The 18,535-nt window shown below is 38.2% G+C and overlaps 1 protein-coding gene across 3 annotated transcripts; it reads right to left on the bottom strand.

The window, feature by feature from the left end:
• Positions 1-10,022: 10,022 nt before the first annotated feature.
• On the bottom strand, positions 10,023-14,593 carry LOC126620116 (uncharacterized). Of its 3 annotated transcripts, none has more exons than XM_050288597.1 (2): positions 11,975-14,589; positions 10,023-10,881 (listed from the first exon to the last, which is right to left on the bottom strand). In XM_050288597.1, exons 1-2 carry the CDS (start codon positions 14,244-14,246, stop codon positions 10,838-10,840), a joined length of 2,316 nt encoding a protein of 771 aa, XP_050144554.1. In that variant the 5' UTR covers positions 14,247-14,589; the 3' UTR covers positions 10,023-10,837. The 3 variants fall into 3 exon arrangements, with proteins under 3 accessions (XP_050144554.1, XP_050144555.1, XP_050144553.1); XM_050288598.1 differs by lacking the exon at positions 10,023-10,881 and adding an exon at positions 10,919-11,265 and having other exon boundaries at positions 11,975-14,593; XM_050288596.1 differs by lacking the exon at positions 10,023-10,881 and having other exon boundaries at positions 11,546-14,592.
• Between the last annotated feature and the right edge of the window lie 3,942 nt (positions 14,594-18,535).

The following is an 18,535-nucleotide window of genomic DNA, read 5'->3' as shown; positions in this document are numbered from 1 at the left end:
AAGAAAAATGTGATTTTGAGTCTCATCCTCATCGCCACACATAAGGCACAATTTGTGAATATTTTGAATAAATTTACTCAATCTCATCCTAGTATGAAATTTTTCATGAGTAAAAAGCCATACAAAAAATTTTACCTTCGGAGGTATCGTTAACTTCCATATCTTCTTAAGGAGCTTCTTCCTTTTAACTTCTTGATTATTATTACTCTGAATCCAAGTCGCTGACTTGATTGAGAACTCACCAGTAGAGGAGTGTTTCCACATGAAATTGTCGCTTTTATTTTGAAGGGAAATAGGCACCATACAAATTTTCCTCACAACATACAAGTCCAATACTTGGGAGAGACGAACTCTATCCCAACTTTTATTATCAATAAACTCACTCACTTTAGTGTTCCAATTTATGTTCTGTCGTTGATTTTCAGGAATTAGCTAGAACAATGGATAAGGAAAAACCCAATGATGGGTCCAAAAAAGGATATCCTCACTATTACCCACAACCCATCTAATTCCCCTGTGAATAACATGTCTACTATTCAAAATCCCTTTCCAAGCTAAGGAGTGGTTTTGCTGGACTTTGCAACTAAAAAAATCATCCTTCTTTAAGTACTTTCTTTTAACAATTTGCACCCACCAATTGTTTTCATCCTTTAAAACTTTCCATCCTAACTTAGCCAAACATGCATTATTGAAATGATGCACTCTTCTTACGCCCAACCCCTCTAATCCTTAGGGTACCGTTTGGTACGTGGGACGGGATGGAACAGAGTGAGACAAGGCATTCCATCCCACGTTTGGTGCGCCTAAAACGGGTGGAACACGTTGTTCCACGAGATGAGTTTTGGGTGAATTTTCATTCCGCCTCGCCCCCTGGAACGACTCGTTCCACATCCGTGGAACACAAAATTATAACCTCTCCGTCTCCTTCTTCTTCCTCGTTTCCATCCGAGGGCATCTTTGCTCCCTCTCCGTTCCATCCCATCATGTCCCATTCTGTTCCGTCTTGTCCCATCTGCATGCCAAACGATACCTAGAAGTACACACTTTTTTCCAAGCCATAGGTTTTAACTTCCTATCTCTCCCCCAAAAGAAGTCGCTACACTCATTGTTTAAGTTCTTAGTTACTTGAGTAGGACATTTAAAGTAAGACATGATATGGTTCAACATACCAAATAAGTTAGACTTAATGAGGGTTAGTCTTCCTGCCTTAGAGAAAGTATTAGCCTTCCACCCAACAAGCTTTTGCTTAACTCTTTTGATTAATTCACATTCATTCACTAGATCTTTCCAAAACACAATATTATGAATGCCCAAATATTTGCCGATGGTAGTTTTATGTTGAATATGTAAAACATTCACAATAGCATTTCTAGTTTGAGCATTAGTATTTTCTGAAAAAAAATAAAGGATTTGTGGAAATTTACCTTTTGACCTGAAGCTTTGGCAAACATATTAAGAACATGAAGTACATACCTAGCACCTTTTGTAGTTGCCCTAGCAAATAACAAACAATCGTCTACAAAAACTAGATTTGATATTTTAAATCCACCAGGAGAGGACTGAATACCAACATGTGATTTAGGGGTAGTGACCATTTTGTTAAAGTGTCTAATCAACGGTTCCATGCAAAGAATGAAAATATAAGGTGATAAAGTATCCCTTTACCTAATTCCCTTCTTAGGGTAACAGTAACCATGAGTAGAACCATTAATCAAAATCGAGAAAGAAGTTAAAGTAAAGCATTCCATAATTAAGCTCACCCATCTTTCCGCAAAACCAAATCTAAGAAGCACATACCTGATATACTCCTAATTAAGATAATCATACGCTTTTTCTAAATCCAACCTTATTCCCATTGCTCCAATCCTTCCTTTTTTTTTACCTTTAAAACTAGAAAACATTTCATTCGCAATCAAAATATTATCATGAATAGAACGTCCCGGAGCAAGGGCCCCTTGGTTTCCAGATATGCAATGATCGAGAAGTGGCTTTAACCTTTTAATGATGGTTTTCGTGATTATTTTATAGCTCACATTGCAAAGAATAATTGGTCTATAATTACTTACCACCTCAAGATTTTCCACTTTTGGGATGAGGGCAATGTTGGTATGATTAAGAATTCTCAATCTAGTACTATTTTCAAAGAAGTCGTTAACCATAGCACTCACCGAATCTTTAATTGTATCCCAACATTCATGATAAAAACTTGCACCAATTCCATCCGGACCTGGTGCTTTCAGCGCACCAATTCTTTTAACTACATCCCATATTTATATATCTTCAACAGGCTTGAGTAAAAGTTCATTATGATGGTTGTCAATACAAGGATCAATAATATCTGCAATAGAAGAGATAGCCATAAGAGCAGGGGGACTATCACAAGAAAACGCAGTTTAAAGTCCTGCACAAAAACCTGTTCTAGACTTTCACCCTCATTCCACCAAAACCCACAACTATCCTTAATCTTTTTAATTTCATTTCTCTTTTTTCGACCAGTTGCCACCATTTGGAAATACCTTGTTTTCTTATCACCTAATTGCAGCCAATTGACTTTAACTGTCTGCGCCTACATGACTTCTTCTTGTCTTAGAATTGAATTAAGTTCCTCACTAAGCTTTATTTCTAAATCAATCTTTGAATCAACATTTTGGTTTTTCATGATGGTTTCTTGTACCTCAGCAAGGTCCCCAAGGATTTTATTCTTACGCTCCTTTAAATTACCAAAAGTTGTTTTATTCCAACCTTTAACCATATATTTGAAAGTCCCAGCACATGACCTAAAAGTGTCAATAGGACCAAACACTCCATTGCATCGCAAGGCATTCTTAACAGAATCCTTAAAATCAAGATGAATAAGCCACATAGCTTCAAATCTAAAGGGATTATTATTCTTATAACAATTTTTTAAGTTGTAGGTTAAGAAAATAGGTCCATGGTCATACCCATAAATTGGGTAATTATGCAGGTTATAGTTTGGGTTCTCACTTAATCAATATGTATTAGCTATAGCCTTATCAAGTCTCTCATAAATTCTGTTGTTATCAACTTGGTTGTTGTACCAAGTAAAAGGGACACCAAAAGCATTTATAGATAAAAGGTTTCCTCTGTTTAAAAAATTGATGAACTTGGTCATACATGAGAGCAACTCCAGTGTAGGAGGGCTCCCCCAGGCTATTCACTATTTAATCCACTCATTGAACAGTAACTGCCCTTAATAAACAGTAATTGTCGTGGCAATTGCCTTTTGCATCTCCACCCCTGCACTGAATAGCCCTGGCAATTGGCAATAAAATATTATTATTTTTTTATTTATAAAATAATACATAATAATTTTATTTGTAATTTCGGATAAGATTTTTCAATCGTTCTCGTTGCGCCACGTGTCATTATCCGAAAAGCCAATAGCAATAAAATATTTATATTTTTTTATTTATAAAATAATTTTATTTGTAATTTCGGATAAGATTTTTAATCGTTCTCGTTGCACCACGTGTCATTATCCGAAAAGACAATTATTGGTGATGGATTTCCGATAAGATTTTTAATCGTTGTCGTTGCGCCAGGTGTCATTATCTGAAAAGACAATTATTGGTGATGGATTTCCGATAAGATTTTTAACCAATCACGTCATGCCACGTGTCATAATCCGATTACAATCTTTGAGGCTAGATTTCCACCAGATTTTTAACGAATGACAGCATGTCACATGGCATTATCTACAACCTAATCTTTTCTGAATCCTCCATTTAATCCACCATCCATCCTCAGAAATCTCACATCAATTTTCTCAAGATCTCTATCATTATTCATAGTTTCTACTTCCTTCTTCACCAAAATCTCTATCATTATTCATAGTTTCTGCTTCCTTCTTACAATGTCTTCTTCTTCTTCAAAGATGATGTTGGAAATCGATCAAGAAGACGAAGAATTATTTAACCAATCAGAAGGAATGTTCAATACTGGTGATTGGGCCCAAAATGAGATGGAAGAGAATGACGAGCGTAGACGGAGAGATGACGAATCAAGAATGGCAGGAACCTCACACTCCTGTCGAGTCATCCAAGCTACGGCTCAGATCTACAGGCCCAACCATGCTGCAAACATTGATAGAAACAGGCAACGACGAGGTAAGAAGCTCTTAGACGATTATTTTGTCTGTAACAGTGCATTCCTTAATACATACTTCTGACGTCGTTTTAGAATGGAACGACATTTGTTCAACAAAATCATGGGCGCTGTTTGCAACCATGATTCTTACTTTGTGCAAAAGCTAGATGTTTTTGGTGCTATGTGTCTCCTGCCTGAGCAAAAAATTACTGCTACCTTGAAGATGCTTGCATATGGAACAGCTGCAGACCAAGTGGACGAGATAACGAGGATGAGAAAATCAACCATTCTTGAGTCCCTGATGAGGTTTTACTCGATAATCGAATCTATCTACACTGCAAAGTACCTCCGGAGACTTACTCATATGGACTTGGAAAGGCTTCTGAAGAAAGGCGAGATGCGAGGTTTTCCAGGGATGATTGGAAGCATTGATTGTATGCACTGGACTTGGAAAAACGGTCCAAGTGCATGGCAAGGCGCTTAAGTTCATTAGTGTTTGTTTTTATTTGGTGTGTTTTTTTAGTTCATTTAGTGAGTTGAAATGTAATTTTGGTATGTTGATGTAATTTTATTTGGTGTGTGTTTTTTGGTGTGTTGATGTAATTTATTTGGTGTGTGTTGATGTAATTTTATTTGGTGTTTGTTTTTATTTGGTGTGTTTTTTTGGTGTGTGATAGGAGCATATTTATGCGACTTAGTTAGCTTGTTTCTTGGCATTTATGTTGTTAGTTCGTAGTTATTTTAGTATTTTAAGCTATTTTCGTGTGTTTGTAGGTCCAAAGGGTTAATGTGGCAAAGAAGTGCATTTTGGAGCATTTTTGAGCATTTTTAGGCATGGAATGGATGGCATATGCTTGGAGCAAAAGGAATGGATGAAATTTGAAGTTTGTGCATCATCATCTCCCTATAAATAACCATTTTAGCACACTCATTTCACCCAACACACACATTCACCTACCACTACATCCACTCATTTCACCCAACACATTCACCTACCACTACATCCACTAATTTCACCCAACACATCTATTCTCCAAACATCCATCCACTACACCCATTACATCCACTCATTACCAAACACTCATTCACTACACCCATTACATCCACCCACTACACTCATTACATCCACTCATTACCAAACACTACTCATTACCAAACACTCATCCACTACACCCATTACATCCACTCATTACCACAACCCACTACACCCATTACATCCACTCATTACCAAACATCCACCAACTACACCCATTACATCCACTCATTACCACAACACTCACCCACTACACACATTACATCTCATTACAACTCCATACACTCCTCTCCCTAGCCTATAAATACATCCACCCTTCACCATAATTTGGGGGCCATCATCCAAAGACACTACATTTCACATCTCACAACTTCATTCACAAACACAATTTTCTTGCCGTGACCTCCATCCATTCATCTAGCCATACTACATCTCACCAATCCATACACTTTCATCTCTTAGCAGTGCAAATCCATTCCATCCATATATCCATACACATCCTAGACACTTGTGCTACAACAAGGTGGTGAAAACAAAGGTCCTTGGCGTTTCAAGCTTGGAACATTGGAACGTTTTAGGTGTACTTCGTTCTTGCTTTCAATGTCTACTTTGTTATTTTCTAATTTTGTTGCAATTATGAGTGGCTAAGCCCCTATTTAGTTAGGGGGAAGTTTGAAGCCATGAACATGCTTGAGATTTGAATTGATTTCTTTCAATTGTGATTTGATAAGTTGTGATTGCAATTCAATTATCTATTTTATTCATAACTGATTCTTGTATGTTTATTAAGGATGCATACTTAGTTTTCATGCATGAATTAGATGCTAGAATATAAATGAGTTTCACCTAATCGTTACAAGTTTATATTCATGAGTAGTGAAGGTTGTTTATCACAATCGCGTTAATTGAATTCTTGGCAATTGTATCATGCATTCATAGTTATAATTGCCTCGTCAACACTTATGATTTTCATTAAACGTAATGATCTCTGATTGTATCTCTATTATGCATTCATATAGGGGACTTTTAGAGAATGATTTGGGTTGTCACATGCATTCATCCAATTCAATGAGTAAAGGAAAATCTGAGGGTTAATTTGTGCATCACGGTTAATCTGGGGTGTTGAGCATCATAGTTTATTGAAAAGCAATTGGAAATCAATTCATGTACAAGTGTATCATGTGCGAAGAACGGACCTCTAACTAATCCATCCATCATCTCATTTCTTAAATTCGCTTTACAATCTATCTAATTTTATAAGTTGTTTGTTTGTTTCGAATTCGTCAAAACCAAAATCCCCCTTTTACTTTGTTGTTTCAAAGTGTTAAATTTATATTTCGTTAGTGTTTTTTAGTGTTTTGATTCAAGTCAAAACCCAAATTTCGTCCAAAGTTGTGTTAGAGTCAAATCTGCCCAGTAAGTGTTTTTAGGCAATTTTGAGTGTTTTTTTAAGTTGTTTTGTGTCTTTAGAATCTGTTTTGAGTCATTTAAGTCTATTCAAACGTTTTTAACTTTGTTTTTATGTCTTTGAGTTAGTTTAGAGGTTTTAGCAAGCCCTCCTAATCCCCAGTTTAGAACGATCCCTACTTGCATTTATACTACAATTTGACAACAAGAGGGTTTAATTTGAGTGCTTAACTTTCATCGCATCAGTGTGTTGATGTTATTTTATTTGGTGTGTTTAAATGTGTTTTGAATAAAGTACTAAATTAAACAAATTGGAAACCACATAAAGTACTAAATTCAATAAATAACCAAATTAAATAAATATACTCTTAGTTTAAAAAAAGTACTAAATTCAATAAATTGGAAACAACATAAAGTACTCTATTCAATGAATAAGAAATTACAACCCGAATAAGAAATTGCAACCCGAATTGATTGGAAAATTATGGGTTCGTGAATGGATAATCATCACCTAACCAATTTGTCGTGCTAGGACGATCTTCTGTTGTCATGCTAGGATGATCTTCTGTTGTCGTGCTAGGACCATCTCCTCTTACTCTCGCTTCTCTTGCACGCCTCCTTCGCATCACGTACACTTTCTCCGACTTCCAAAAATATTTAGAGTTTGGAGACTTCCCTTTTAAAGGCTCCTTCATAATGTTACAATCTTGTTCAGCCATTCTTTCTTCTCTTCTATGTTCCCTTTCTTGCCAAAGTAGTTCTCTTTCTCTCTCATCAGCTTCAAATTTTTTTCTCAAAAGCTACAGCTTTTGCATCCTCTCTAGCCTTATCAGCCTCAAATTTAGCCATTTCCCGGGCCAAAGTCAATTCACCTTGGTGGGCAAGGTCTTCCATATACTTTGCATAATCTTTCTTGGAAGCATTACCTTTTCTTTTTGAAGCCTTCTTACCTTGAGGCATAATTGGAAAACAGGTCGACCCCGACGCTTGTTCAACGAGGGGCGTTTCAGGCACTTCTTCCACATCATCTTCATCATGATCATGCGAGGCATGATCAAGTGTAGAGTGTAGATGGGTGATGTTCATGGAAACTTCTGGACCGATAGGCACAATTTTGAATTTAGGACAATCTTTGACAATATTCCAACATTCAAACCAGGTGAATGTTTTGTTTTTGCTTTTGGTTTTGGCATCATATCAAGCTTGTGCTTGAAGTTCCTACACAATGCGGGAGGATAAATAATTATAATGAGAATAGGTAACAAATAAATAATACAAACAAATAATTATAATGAAAGTAGCTAACAAATAAATAATACAAACAAATAATTATAATGAATTTTTTACATTTTTTTTAATTTTTATTCACCTAATTAATCACTGCCGTTGGATTTAAAAAAAATGAATTTCAACACTCCAAATCGTGCCATGTGGCACAACGGTAACATTTCAAAAATTTTAACTGTTTTTTCTTCTTTTTTTAATTTACAAAGCCTAATAACGTGGACCGTTGATCTTAGATCAAACGAATGAAATTAAATGAGATTTTTAAATGTTTTTTACCGTTGGAAATCCAATGGTCCATAAAATAAGGTCGTTGCAATCGAACGGACATGGGGAAGCCACGTGGCTTCCCCAACGGTAACTTTTCAAAAATGGCGCCTTGGACCCCAGTGCTGTTTTTTTGTCGGAAGACGCGCGCCCATATGCGCGTGAAACGCACGCGCTTGACGCAGCCCTCGAGCTCTCGGGCTAGCAATCCACGTAGGGCCTGCTCCTCGGGCCTCGCCTATCACTCGGGCTTCCCAACACTGAAGCTTATCCCCCCAACAATTTGCTCCTGTTTGAAAGCCTGGCCCCCGAGCAACCTCCCCCGCTGGAGTTGCTCTGAAATTGTAGCTTGGCAACCTCCTTTCTTCTCAGTTATGTCTACTATATTATTGAAATCCCTAATTAAGCACCACGGTTTAATCTTAGGGTCTAGTTGAAGAATATCCTCCCACAATTCCAACTGTAACTGTTTTTTAGGAAGAGCATACACAAATGTAAAAAATTGATCTTGATTAGAACAATGAGCAAACTAATGTTGTACAAAAAAAACACATGCATATACAAATCGAGTGGACTCAAATAACTAGTCAACTTAATTACGTTTAGGTCTGCAAACTTATTTTAGTAATAGGCACATAAAAACAATTATTAACTAAGTTTACACTTTTTGCGTTTTAGGTGATTTTCAAAATGGCTGACAGAGTTTCAAAATTCATTCATGCACTTTAGGGTTTGAAATCATTTAAATTTATGCCTTCTATCCATTTGATTGTATGATTCCATGTTAAATTGTTGATGTGGCATATGTGGGACCCATTCTATTGATGCTCTGAAATCACATTTACACTAGCAGTGGCAAATCCAAGATTCTAACCTCAAGGGTCCCAATATAAAGATTCAAGTTTTTGAGACACAAACAATGCGTTTAACGCCCAAGATCTTTTTAGCTTTTTAATGGGGCATTTTATTTAGCACTTCGTGTGACTGTCATCATCTATCAAGCCATATTGTGCACCTGCTGAGTGTTGTCGAGAGGCCATGTCAAGTTCTTTTGAGTGCCTTTGCAGAGTTTCGTTGAGAACCCCTGCTAGATGATGTCGACGCATCCTACTGAGGGATGTTGACCCATTTTGATGAATGCTGCTGAGATATGTCCAACAATCATTTCATCCAACACATGGTAGGAACAAAAATGTCTCATACATTCGAAAGGGTCTCCAAAGGACCTTCATCAACATATTTTCTAGCATCCGTTGGGTCTCAAGACCACCTTTGTCCTTATATGTTCCAAATATTCAAATAAATGCATGAGCTATGGTAACCACACCGCATCCATCAACTTTTATACAAATTTCAATTCGGAAGTTAAGAAGGCATAATTCAAGATTTTTTACTAAGAACACATAATGAAAACAGCCCCGTAAAGGCGGAACAAGAAAGGAGTTTTTTGATAAAAAAAAAAAAAAAAAGAGTTTGAGATTTGTACCAAACTATGTGATGGTAATCCCATGAGGCTAGTTTGTCATTAATTTAACAAATAACCAGACAATCAAACATCCAAAACACATAAAGTAATAGAATTCCAATACTTCATGGCACAACATGAAAAAACTAGAACCTCGTGGACGTAAAATATAATTAGCCATTTTTCTTTCCTCGCTAAATCATAAGCAATAAATAATTATTTTTAAACCATGTGGTTGTAAAGCACGTAGACTACGCCAATAAATACACCAATTCCAAGACAACTTTACGTAAGGCAGGATTTATTTTTTGGGGGTGATGGTGGAAAACCAACAGGATGGATCCTTTCGGTGAGAATTCTAAAAAATTATAAATCGTGTTCGTTTATCTTACATTATATAGTCAATTTTTATCGGATACTGTTTGTATTTATTTTTAAATAATTTTTAACTGCACGATGTACGATGAACGAATATGATTCATGGATCTCCAAGATCATTACAAAGAGGATCCAGCAAGGATCCGGATTCAGTGGAAAACAAGTTTAAAATGTAGCTTTCAACTCCTAGAAGACTTAAAACAGGGACCACAAAAATGTGGCAAACTTGGTTGTGGCATCGTTCTCAAGCATCTTCTGTGTTGCTTCATGCCGACAGTCTTCTTTGTAATTCGCTTCTTTTTCAACACCTTTCTTGCAACCATGGGCAGCTTCCACCCCATAACTATTCTGCATGATCAACTCTAATTCAACAAGTTTTGGAATGTTTAAAAGATGAGTTACCCTTAAAAAACACAAAGCTCTCTCTCTCTCTCTCTCTCTCTTTCTCTCTCTCTCTCTCTGTGATATGATTTAATGACAAAAAAACCTCCCTGATCCAATCTCCATGGGTTGGAAAACGACTTCCACTTCTCACAACTCTTTGTGATGTGGGGGCTCCACTTTTTCAGACACAAAAACCGGAACCAAAAGGAAAAGTGATTATCTATACAGTTAGAAGTGCTTCTCCAGCTGTAAAGCTTTTTATGCTTCAGGTTGGTCTTTGCAAGGCTTTCTATCTGTGGGGTGTTGACCCCCACTCCACACATTTTGAAACTCTGGCTTGCCATTCACAAAAAACCCATCACTGCAATTTTGCAAAAGCTCCCTCGGCTTCCCCCTCTCTGCGAACGACACGTCATTGCCGAAAATTTCAGGTGAAAAATCCTTTCTTGGATCCTTTTAGGCAAACTCCTCTTTTGCTATGGCCCAAATGGTTATGCTAACCACCAACCGCCTTAGGGTGGCCTCTCCAGTCCAACGATATCTTTGTCGAATGCTTCTGCGAGAGAGAGAGAGAGAGAGTTAGCATATAATTATGCAAAGCTAATTATGCAGTTTGAAATAAGTGTGGTTAGTGATATCACATCTAAACAAAAGTTGTCAAAACTTTCGCCTTTTGGCAGATTTGATAATTCCAAACAGACAACTTCCCTGTTTATAAACTCAAGCAACAATGAAACTCAAGTGCTTGAGGAAACTAACAAAAAACAGTAAAATTCAACACCAGAAATCAAAGGGCTGCATTTTGTAACTTGTGGTGCAGAGATTTCTGATAAATAGAGATACTTCTAAGAAACAAGATCTATCACTCATTTTGTCTGTCTTGGTACGAGGATGTCGAGTGAGACCTGCACAGAGGCGAATAAGGACCGCAAGAGCTAGACTGCCAAAGAAAAAGATGAGTTCTAAGCTTTCTGGTGAAACCCTTGTCAAGATTCTTCAGTTACAGATCAAAGAAAAAGGACTGTAGTGCAACATGGAGAAGCTATTATAGCAATTGAACTACACCCTATTCAGAAAGAAGAGAAATCGCAGAATTGATTTAAGCAAATTAACAAAGATGATAGCAGGCATCAATATGCTCAAAGATTCTAGTTCACCAATTTATTTGTTTATTTTTAACTTGTAACTTTATTTTAAAACCAAATGGAGGACACTGCAAATTTGATAAATCAAAGGAGAAATAATAAAACCTTCCCCCTTATAAACATATTATTTATCTCAAAATACTCGAGGTACAAAAATTTTACAACATTCTTCCTGTTCGCGCAGCATCCTCCATCTTCACAAACAAGAAGAGTTTCGTTTCAGCAAACCCGAAAACTTCAAAATCATGCTAGAGTAAAACTGGACAGTGGCTCAAATCATGGCTGTGCAGTCCTAGAAATACAGATTCAATCCCTACAGTATCCCTATTTCCCTGACCTTACTGCCCTAAAAATCTTTCCGGAGCGTAAGCAAACAGGTACGACACGAAAAAAATAGTGGAAAGAATTCAATAAATCCTACAAATTTCAATTTCTACTTGGGGAAAAAATAATGTTACACTGAGGATGCATCAACAAGAACTTCATTCAACACATCATCCTCACCGTTTGCTAAGGCGAGTAGCTCCGCATCCTTGTCTTCTTCGCAGGAATAATCCCGCCTTTCGAGCTTGGAATGAGCTGCAATGAATATCAACTTCTGTGCCTTGTCAATTCCCACCCTTGAGTGGCCATGGGCAGACACCCATCTCAATAGAGACCAATTACATTTGAACCCACACGACGTTGCATGAAGGAAGATGAGCCTAACTGCAACTTTCCCTAGTGACTTAAACTCGGTGAGGTGTGTTTCCCATACAAGCCTACTGCTCTGTGGGTTGGCAATTCTCATCTTCCCTGTATTGGGGTCCCTCTCCTTCATCTGTACAGCGCGCGCATATACCTGATCAAGCCCCTCCGTTCTCCATTTCATGAGTTCCATTAGTGCTATATGGGCTTCCTCCCTCGACACAAGCCGGGTTATAAGCTTGTCCACATCCTTCTCCTGCTCTGGCGTCAACAACTTGAATGGTGGAAGATACTTCCCACTAGTGTCCCTAATTAAATAGAGCGGATCAAGTATAAACGCAGCCGCCCAAGCGGGATGATAATTCTTCCTGAACCGCCTTTCAATCACCTTCTCCACCGGTTCTTCTGGAATGTGGAAACTGGCACACCAATCCTTCACTTTTGTTCTTAGTTCATCCCAAAGTGGGAGGCATTTACCAACCAGCGGCCTCTCCGTCTCAATCTCTTGAGCCATGTCCTTGATCAACTTAACCAACGAATGCACCGCCTGCAATTCATTCCAAAACCCCACATCCCCAATCATCTCGGCGACTTCTCTAGCCATTGGATCCTCCATGGAGGCAACTTTATAAGATTCGTCTAGCAGGACCAACTGAAGTGCCCCGGCTGAGCTCAGAATATCCTCGAACAATATATGCACTGCTCCAAAGTTAACCATTTCGAACTCACGCAACGGCACTCTTAACAGCCCGGCATGACCATACTCCTGGGACTGATACTTATGAAAGCTACTCCTAACCTGAGACTTGTTATTCACGAAATTCGCAATCTTAAAACAACTCTCGGCGACATCCTTAAACAAGGGAAGTTCCTTACTGAAATCCTTAATCAAACTATTGAAACCCTGAAACTGACAAGAAAGATTAACCATCCAGTGATTCTGATTCTCTAAATTCCTTAGGGCCTTGGACTTAAACTTGTCTGCTACTATTCCTACACACTGCTGCACAACATTTCCACAAATGCTTGTCACTGTCTCCCACAAAACATCCTCGGCATACTTCGAAGGTACAGAGCCGCCGACAAACACCGCCTTCCTGTACACACTAGTCCCATTGGGAAGATTCACGGTCAAATTTACAAGACCATCTTCCCCAAACGCGCCAAAAGTCTTGCTCTTCCACCCATCAGAAGCAATCTGAAAGAACATGGCGTCGTGAATTCGGGCCTCGGACTCGGCCTTCGCTTCCTCAAACTTGGCGTCGAGTCTCGACCCGGTGAACTCCCGCCCGGAAATCGCCCGCAGACCCACCTGGTTGAGAAAAGCTCTGAACTTTGGGTGCTCGAGGCTCGAAAACGACACCGACCCACAAGACTCAAACACCCAATCGGCCAGAAAATCAAGCGCAACGTCCACCTGCGTCTTACTCAGCGTCGGACCGGGTGAAGTTTTGGGGCTCTTGAGCTTCTTTACGCTGTCCTCCAGCATCGCCAGAGCTTCCAAGTCCTCTTTCCCACCCGACAACACCAAATGCGGCTGGTGGGTCACCGCCGTATGCGCCGTCGCGGTCACCGGAGAGTAAGTGAGCTCGCCGCAGAACCGGGTCGGGTCCACTATCGCGAGCGGCGGAACATGGTACGACGTTGAAGCCGAAACGGAAACGGAAACGGAAGACGAGCTCCGCTTGCGGCTGGTATGGTGGACGGGGGCAGGCGACGGAGGTAAGTTGATGGTGGAGGACGGCGAGAGGGACGAAATGGGTTTCGCGACGGAGTTGAAATTGGGGCAAGTCCCGCGCTTTAAGTGCTCGGAGGCGGTGCGAGACGGGTTCGAGGCGGAGAACAAGGCGTCGCAAAAGGAGCACCGGAGCTTCACCGCTTTGGGCAGACCAGTGTCGGTGTTGTGGACCAACATAGGCTCCAAGTGAGCCCAGTACCAAGCCCCTTTCCCCTTTATCGCCTTCGTCCGTACCATCACAAGCCCTTCGTACCTCTTGTGCACGGCTTTAGCCGCCGCCTCGTCCGCCGATGCTGACGCGTCCACCCCCTCAACTCCCACGGCCTGCGTGGTGGTGTTGGTAGTCGCCATTACCGAGGACCCGAGTGAGGAAAAAGCAGGACGGAGTTGGGGGCGCGTTCCTAAAGCTCAGAACTTGGAGGGGTCGAACTGCAAAATTATGCAACAGGGTAGCCTCTTGTGACCATGGTCGCAGAAACGAAAACGGCAGTGTTCCGTTGGTCAATGATGGCTTTGGGCGGAGAAGGAGAAAGCCGCTGGCTTGGGCGGGTATCCATTACCCGACCCGGCGATCTGGGTAGACTGATGTGTTTCACTTCACTTCACTTGTTATTTTCTTTTGGGTACTTTGAGTGGCTCAGTCTCTGACTCTGAGGGCCAAAGAGAAAAGAAGACAAAACCCAAAGGGAGAGAGAAGTTAATGTAGGTGATTCCTGGCGTGCACGCGCGGCCACGCGCCACTATGGAACACGGGCGTGGTTTGTTGATGGAATTGAAAACTGCGACCGTGCGGTCACCGTGAGGTAATCTTAATAATACCACACTCACAGTCTCGCACGGGCAGAAACAGTTGCTGACATCGGTCACCACCCACTTTGCATCAAACAAAATTTTTAAAAAAAATCATCACCCACTCCTCATTGGAGCGTGACACGCACGTGCCGTCAGGGTTTTTAAGTGGTTTTTGCTTTTATAAAAACATAATAACAAACAAAATAAAATAAAATAAAATTTCTACTCACGCACTGTTTTTTTGAGTTGTTGGGTCGTGTTTGTGGGTCTCTGGTGGGGAAGGCCTTCTTTTGTCTGTTTCTTTCTTTTTCTTTTCTTTCCACGATTTACACAACATTTTTTTCATTCCTCTTTTCTTTTAATTTGAATTTTTACCCTCGCCACTTGAAGGTTTTTGGGTTTGCCCAACGTGAATGACAAGTTAGATTGAAAATTAATGACTAATTTAATACAAAATTATCGTAGCTGACCCGCTCTAAGACTAATCTAAATCTTGTGACTTGTTGTTCATGTGGTTTTTATTCAGGATGGGGATGGGGACATAAAGGGGCAACCTAGGAATTCAATGAATTCCAACCGGTTTCTGTGGGGGAGCGTTGACCAGGACAAGGAAGTAGAATTTTGCCTTGAAAAAGCTCACCATAAGCCTCTTCTGCTCTCTGCCCTTCTCTGTCCAAGGAGGCCTGAATTTATCATTCTCTATTTTTTCATTATTCAATCATGTGAAAGAAAATATATTATTATTTTGTTTACCAAAATAATATGTTTTTCATTTATTCCATTCATCTGGTATACATACTCTCTTCTTTTATTATCTTGTTAATGCTTTTTTTTTTTTTATTGTTTAGTTATAAAATCCTATAAGAGCAGAGTTGCTAGGTAATTGCCATTCATGAAGAGATTTTTCACTCTTTCTAAGACACCATCACGTACCCATATATCGTTATCCAAGTAGAAGGGTACTTAAAAAATTAAACTTTCCTTCACTTGTATAACATCATATATCGTATCTTCCTGTGCACAATGATAAATCTCTCTCATTCATAGCCCAACTTTTCCTTCATTTACTAACCTTTTTTGGTATGGCATTGGGTGGTGAATGTTTTCTCACTAACAACCTGCCCAACCTGCCACAGGGTCATTTACACTGCATCTTTGGATCATATGTTTTAGTATTATTCAGATTTTAACTTCAAATTTGGAATGATTTTCGAGAAATTTTTAGTTATGACAGGGATACAAGTGGTACATCAAGTGTTTTAATAGAAGTGGTGGGAAATTTTATTTTTTAAGTTATTAATTTTTTACCATACATATTTCACAATTTGTATAATAACACGTGGTATACCATATCATGTACCAGTCACATTGAAAAATTTCTCGTGGTTGTTTAATTGTCTTAACAATCGCTTAATTATTAACCTGACGAGCATGGTAGCTACACTTGTAACACGTGGACCAAAATTAATCATCATGAGCATTCACTAAATTGATCATTTTCTCTTCAATCAATCTTCTTAAAACAACAGCCAATCACATAAATAGATCTCAAATACGCGAGTATAGAAATTAGAAAAGAAAGCATTTTCTTTCTTTTATCACTTAGGAGTTCTACGAGATGAAAGTCTCATATATAATTTTGAATAAGAGCAATGCAATTGCGGTTTCTACACAACTTAAAAGTGGGTCCAACACCAGAGGCGTCATCAATTTAGCAAATGATCACATGTAAAAATTCATAAGTCATAAATTTATACAATTTTAAACCTCATGGTGCAATTTAAGAATAAACTTGATCACCAACTAGCTTTTAATATATCTATACATTTTATTATAAAAGAAAATCTCAAGTTCAAGTTCAAATTCTAATTTGATGTTTTTTAAAAAATTTGTACTCAACACCAATTATAAGTCAGTTATAAAAAAGCGATATCAAAATCGCCAACTGTAATAAATTTTTCACTTATAGTAAAAAAAGATTACTACTAGAATGTAGTATTAAGGGACTTCATACAACCCTTAACCCACTAGTTTTTTAAATCTCTTTGGGGGCATTGTCCTAATAACCAAATAGAGCATGGGATCACTGATAATCAATTTCCATTAAAAACCAAATTGGCTATAAGCTAATTAAGTATTAATCACAACAACTGAGGAGGTTGTCAATAAAGTTGACATAATGGTCAATTCCTATGGGTCATTAGCCACATGCCCAACTGTCATCCACATTCTGATGTAAGCACTACTGAATCCATACCTTGCTCCAACTTAGTTGGTGTTGTCTTATAATTAACAAACAAATTCCAAGTTGATTAAGCCTTAATTAGTATATGGCGCTTTACCGTAATTGTGGAAAGTAACAAATGTCGACGCATCTTAGTACGGGTTTGATTCTTACTAATTCTTTTCTCTCTTAACATTTGGTTTAACAATTTTATTCACTAACGTTATTGTTTGTAAAAAAAAGTTAACGCTTAATTAAGGGCTTGGTTTTAGGTGTTTTTAGTATCTATCTTTTTAGTATTAAAGAAAGATAATTTGCATGTCCTCTTGTTCTGGCACACCATATGTGGCAAAAATTATTCCAAGAATACAGCAAAGTTTTAGTAATTTAGGAAAAAATAATATTGAATCCTCCATATGCTTTCATTTTCAAAGCTCCATATAACTCATTGAATCAATGACAATGATTTTTATTTTTTATTTACCAATGAGAAGGTCTTTGTCCATTTTGCTAATTCAGGCTTTCTTTTTTGGCTTTGGATTTGCAACGGCATCAAATAATACTATTTAATTTTGTGGATAGAATTTTCTTCTTTAATCTACTATGTTTTATGGTGCAAACTTTTCTCATCCCTTAGTATAGTATAAAATATAAACATCGCTTGTAACAATTCAAAGATCTCCTATATGGATAATACACATTTCAGCTGACTGACTAATTCTAATTATTTTGTTCCGCAGCAAATATATCTACAGAACGGTTTGTCCTATTCAGATATTCACAATCAAGAAGTACTAGATTCTTTTTTGGATAGGCAGTGAAAGGAGAATGAAGGCGCTAGGATGCCAACAGATGTATTATTGAATTCAATTCACCAGGATGCCAACAGATGTATTATTGAATTCAATTCACCCAACACAATTTATGTCCACTTATAAATAAAATTTGTTGAATTCGAATCTCACATATGGTTAGTTCGATTTCCATTTATAATGTAACTATGCAAACAGTTTAATAATTCATAATTCAATCTCAAATCCAGAGTTTTCCTTTTAGCAACCGCCGCTGCCTATTGCAAAACATGGTGGGTCCATCTACCAAAAACCAAATGGTAACCTAACCAATTTGCTCAAAAGTTCACGCTATCATGCAAAATTTGATTTATTCAACTTTAGGTACATAAACAACTTTCACTAGTAAATCATGATAATTTAGAGGAAGCAAAATCACCACTTGTCTTCCAACGATCATGAATCAGTTTCGTCTCTATTCAATTAAGAAAAGTAAGGATTTTCGTACGTCATTTCTCTCTTCCGATGCTCCTTATTTTTTAATTTTAAATCAAACAAAGCTGCTTAATTTGGTTTGAATTAGTCGATTTGATGTTTACACGTAACTTGTACATGCTTTTTGAGAACCTACACATAATTTGGCTCGCACCTTCTGTTGAAAGTGAAACAAGGTGCATGATTTTGGAAGTGTTGTAGTGTCCGACCTCATTCATTGGTCATTTTGAAATTTACATTAATGGAATCTAACACTCGTACACTTTAATAAATAAATACGTAATGACCATTTTAGAGTTTCATAATTGATTGGGTCAAACATAGGCCATGTCCACCAT

This window comes from Malus sylvestris, chromosome 4, assembly GCF_916048215.2.
Source record: "Malus sylvestris chromosome 4, drMalSylv7.2, whole genome shotgun sequence".
Lineage (NCBI taxonomy): Eukaryota > Viridiplantae > Streptophyta > Magnoliopsida > Rosales > Rosaceae > Malus > Malus sylvestris.
This window is presented reverse-complemented; position numbering and strand designations above follow the sequence as displayed.

Bases quoted from the DNA above. Each gene is read 5' to 3' on its own strand.
- LOC126620116 (XM_050288596.1), bottom strand. From the start codon at position 14,246: ATGGCGACTACCAACACCACCACGCAGGCCGTGGGAGTTGAGGGGGTG.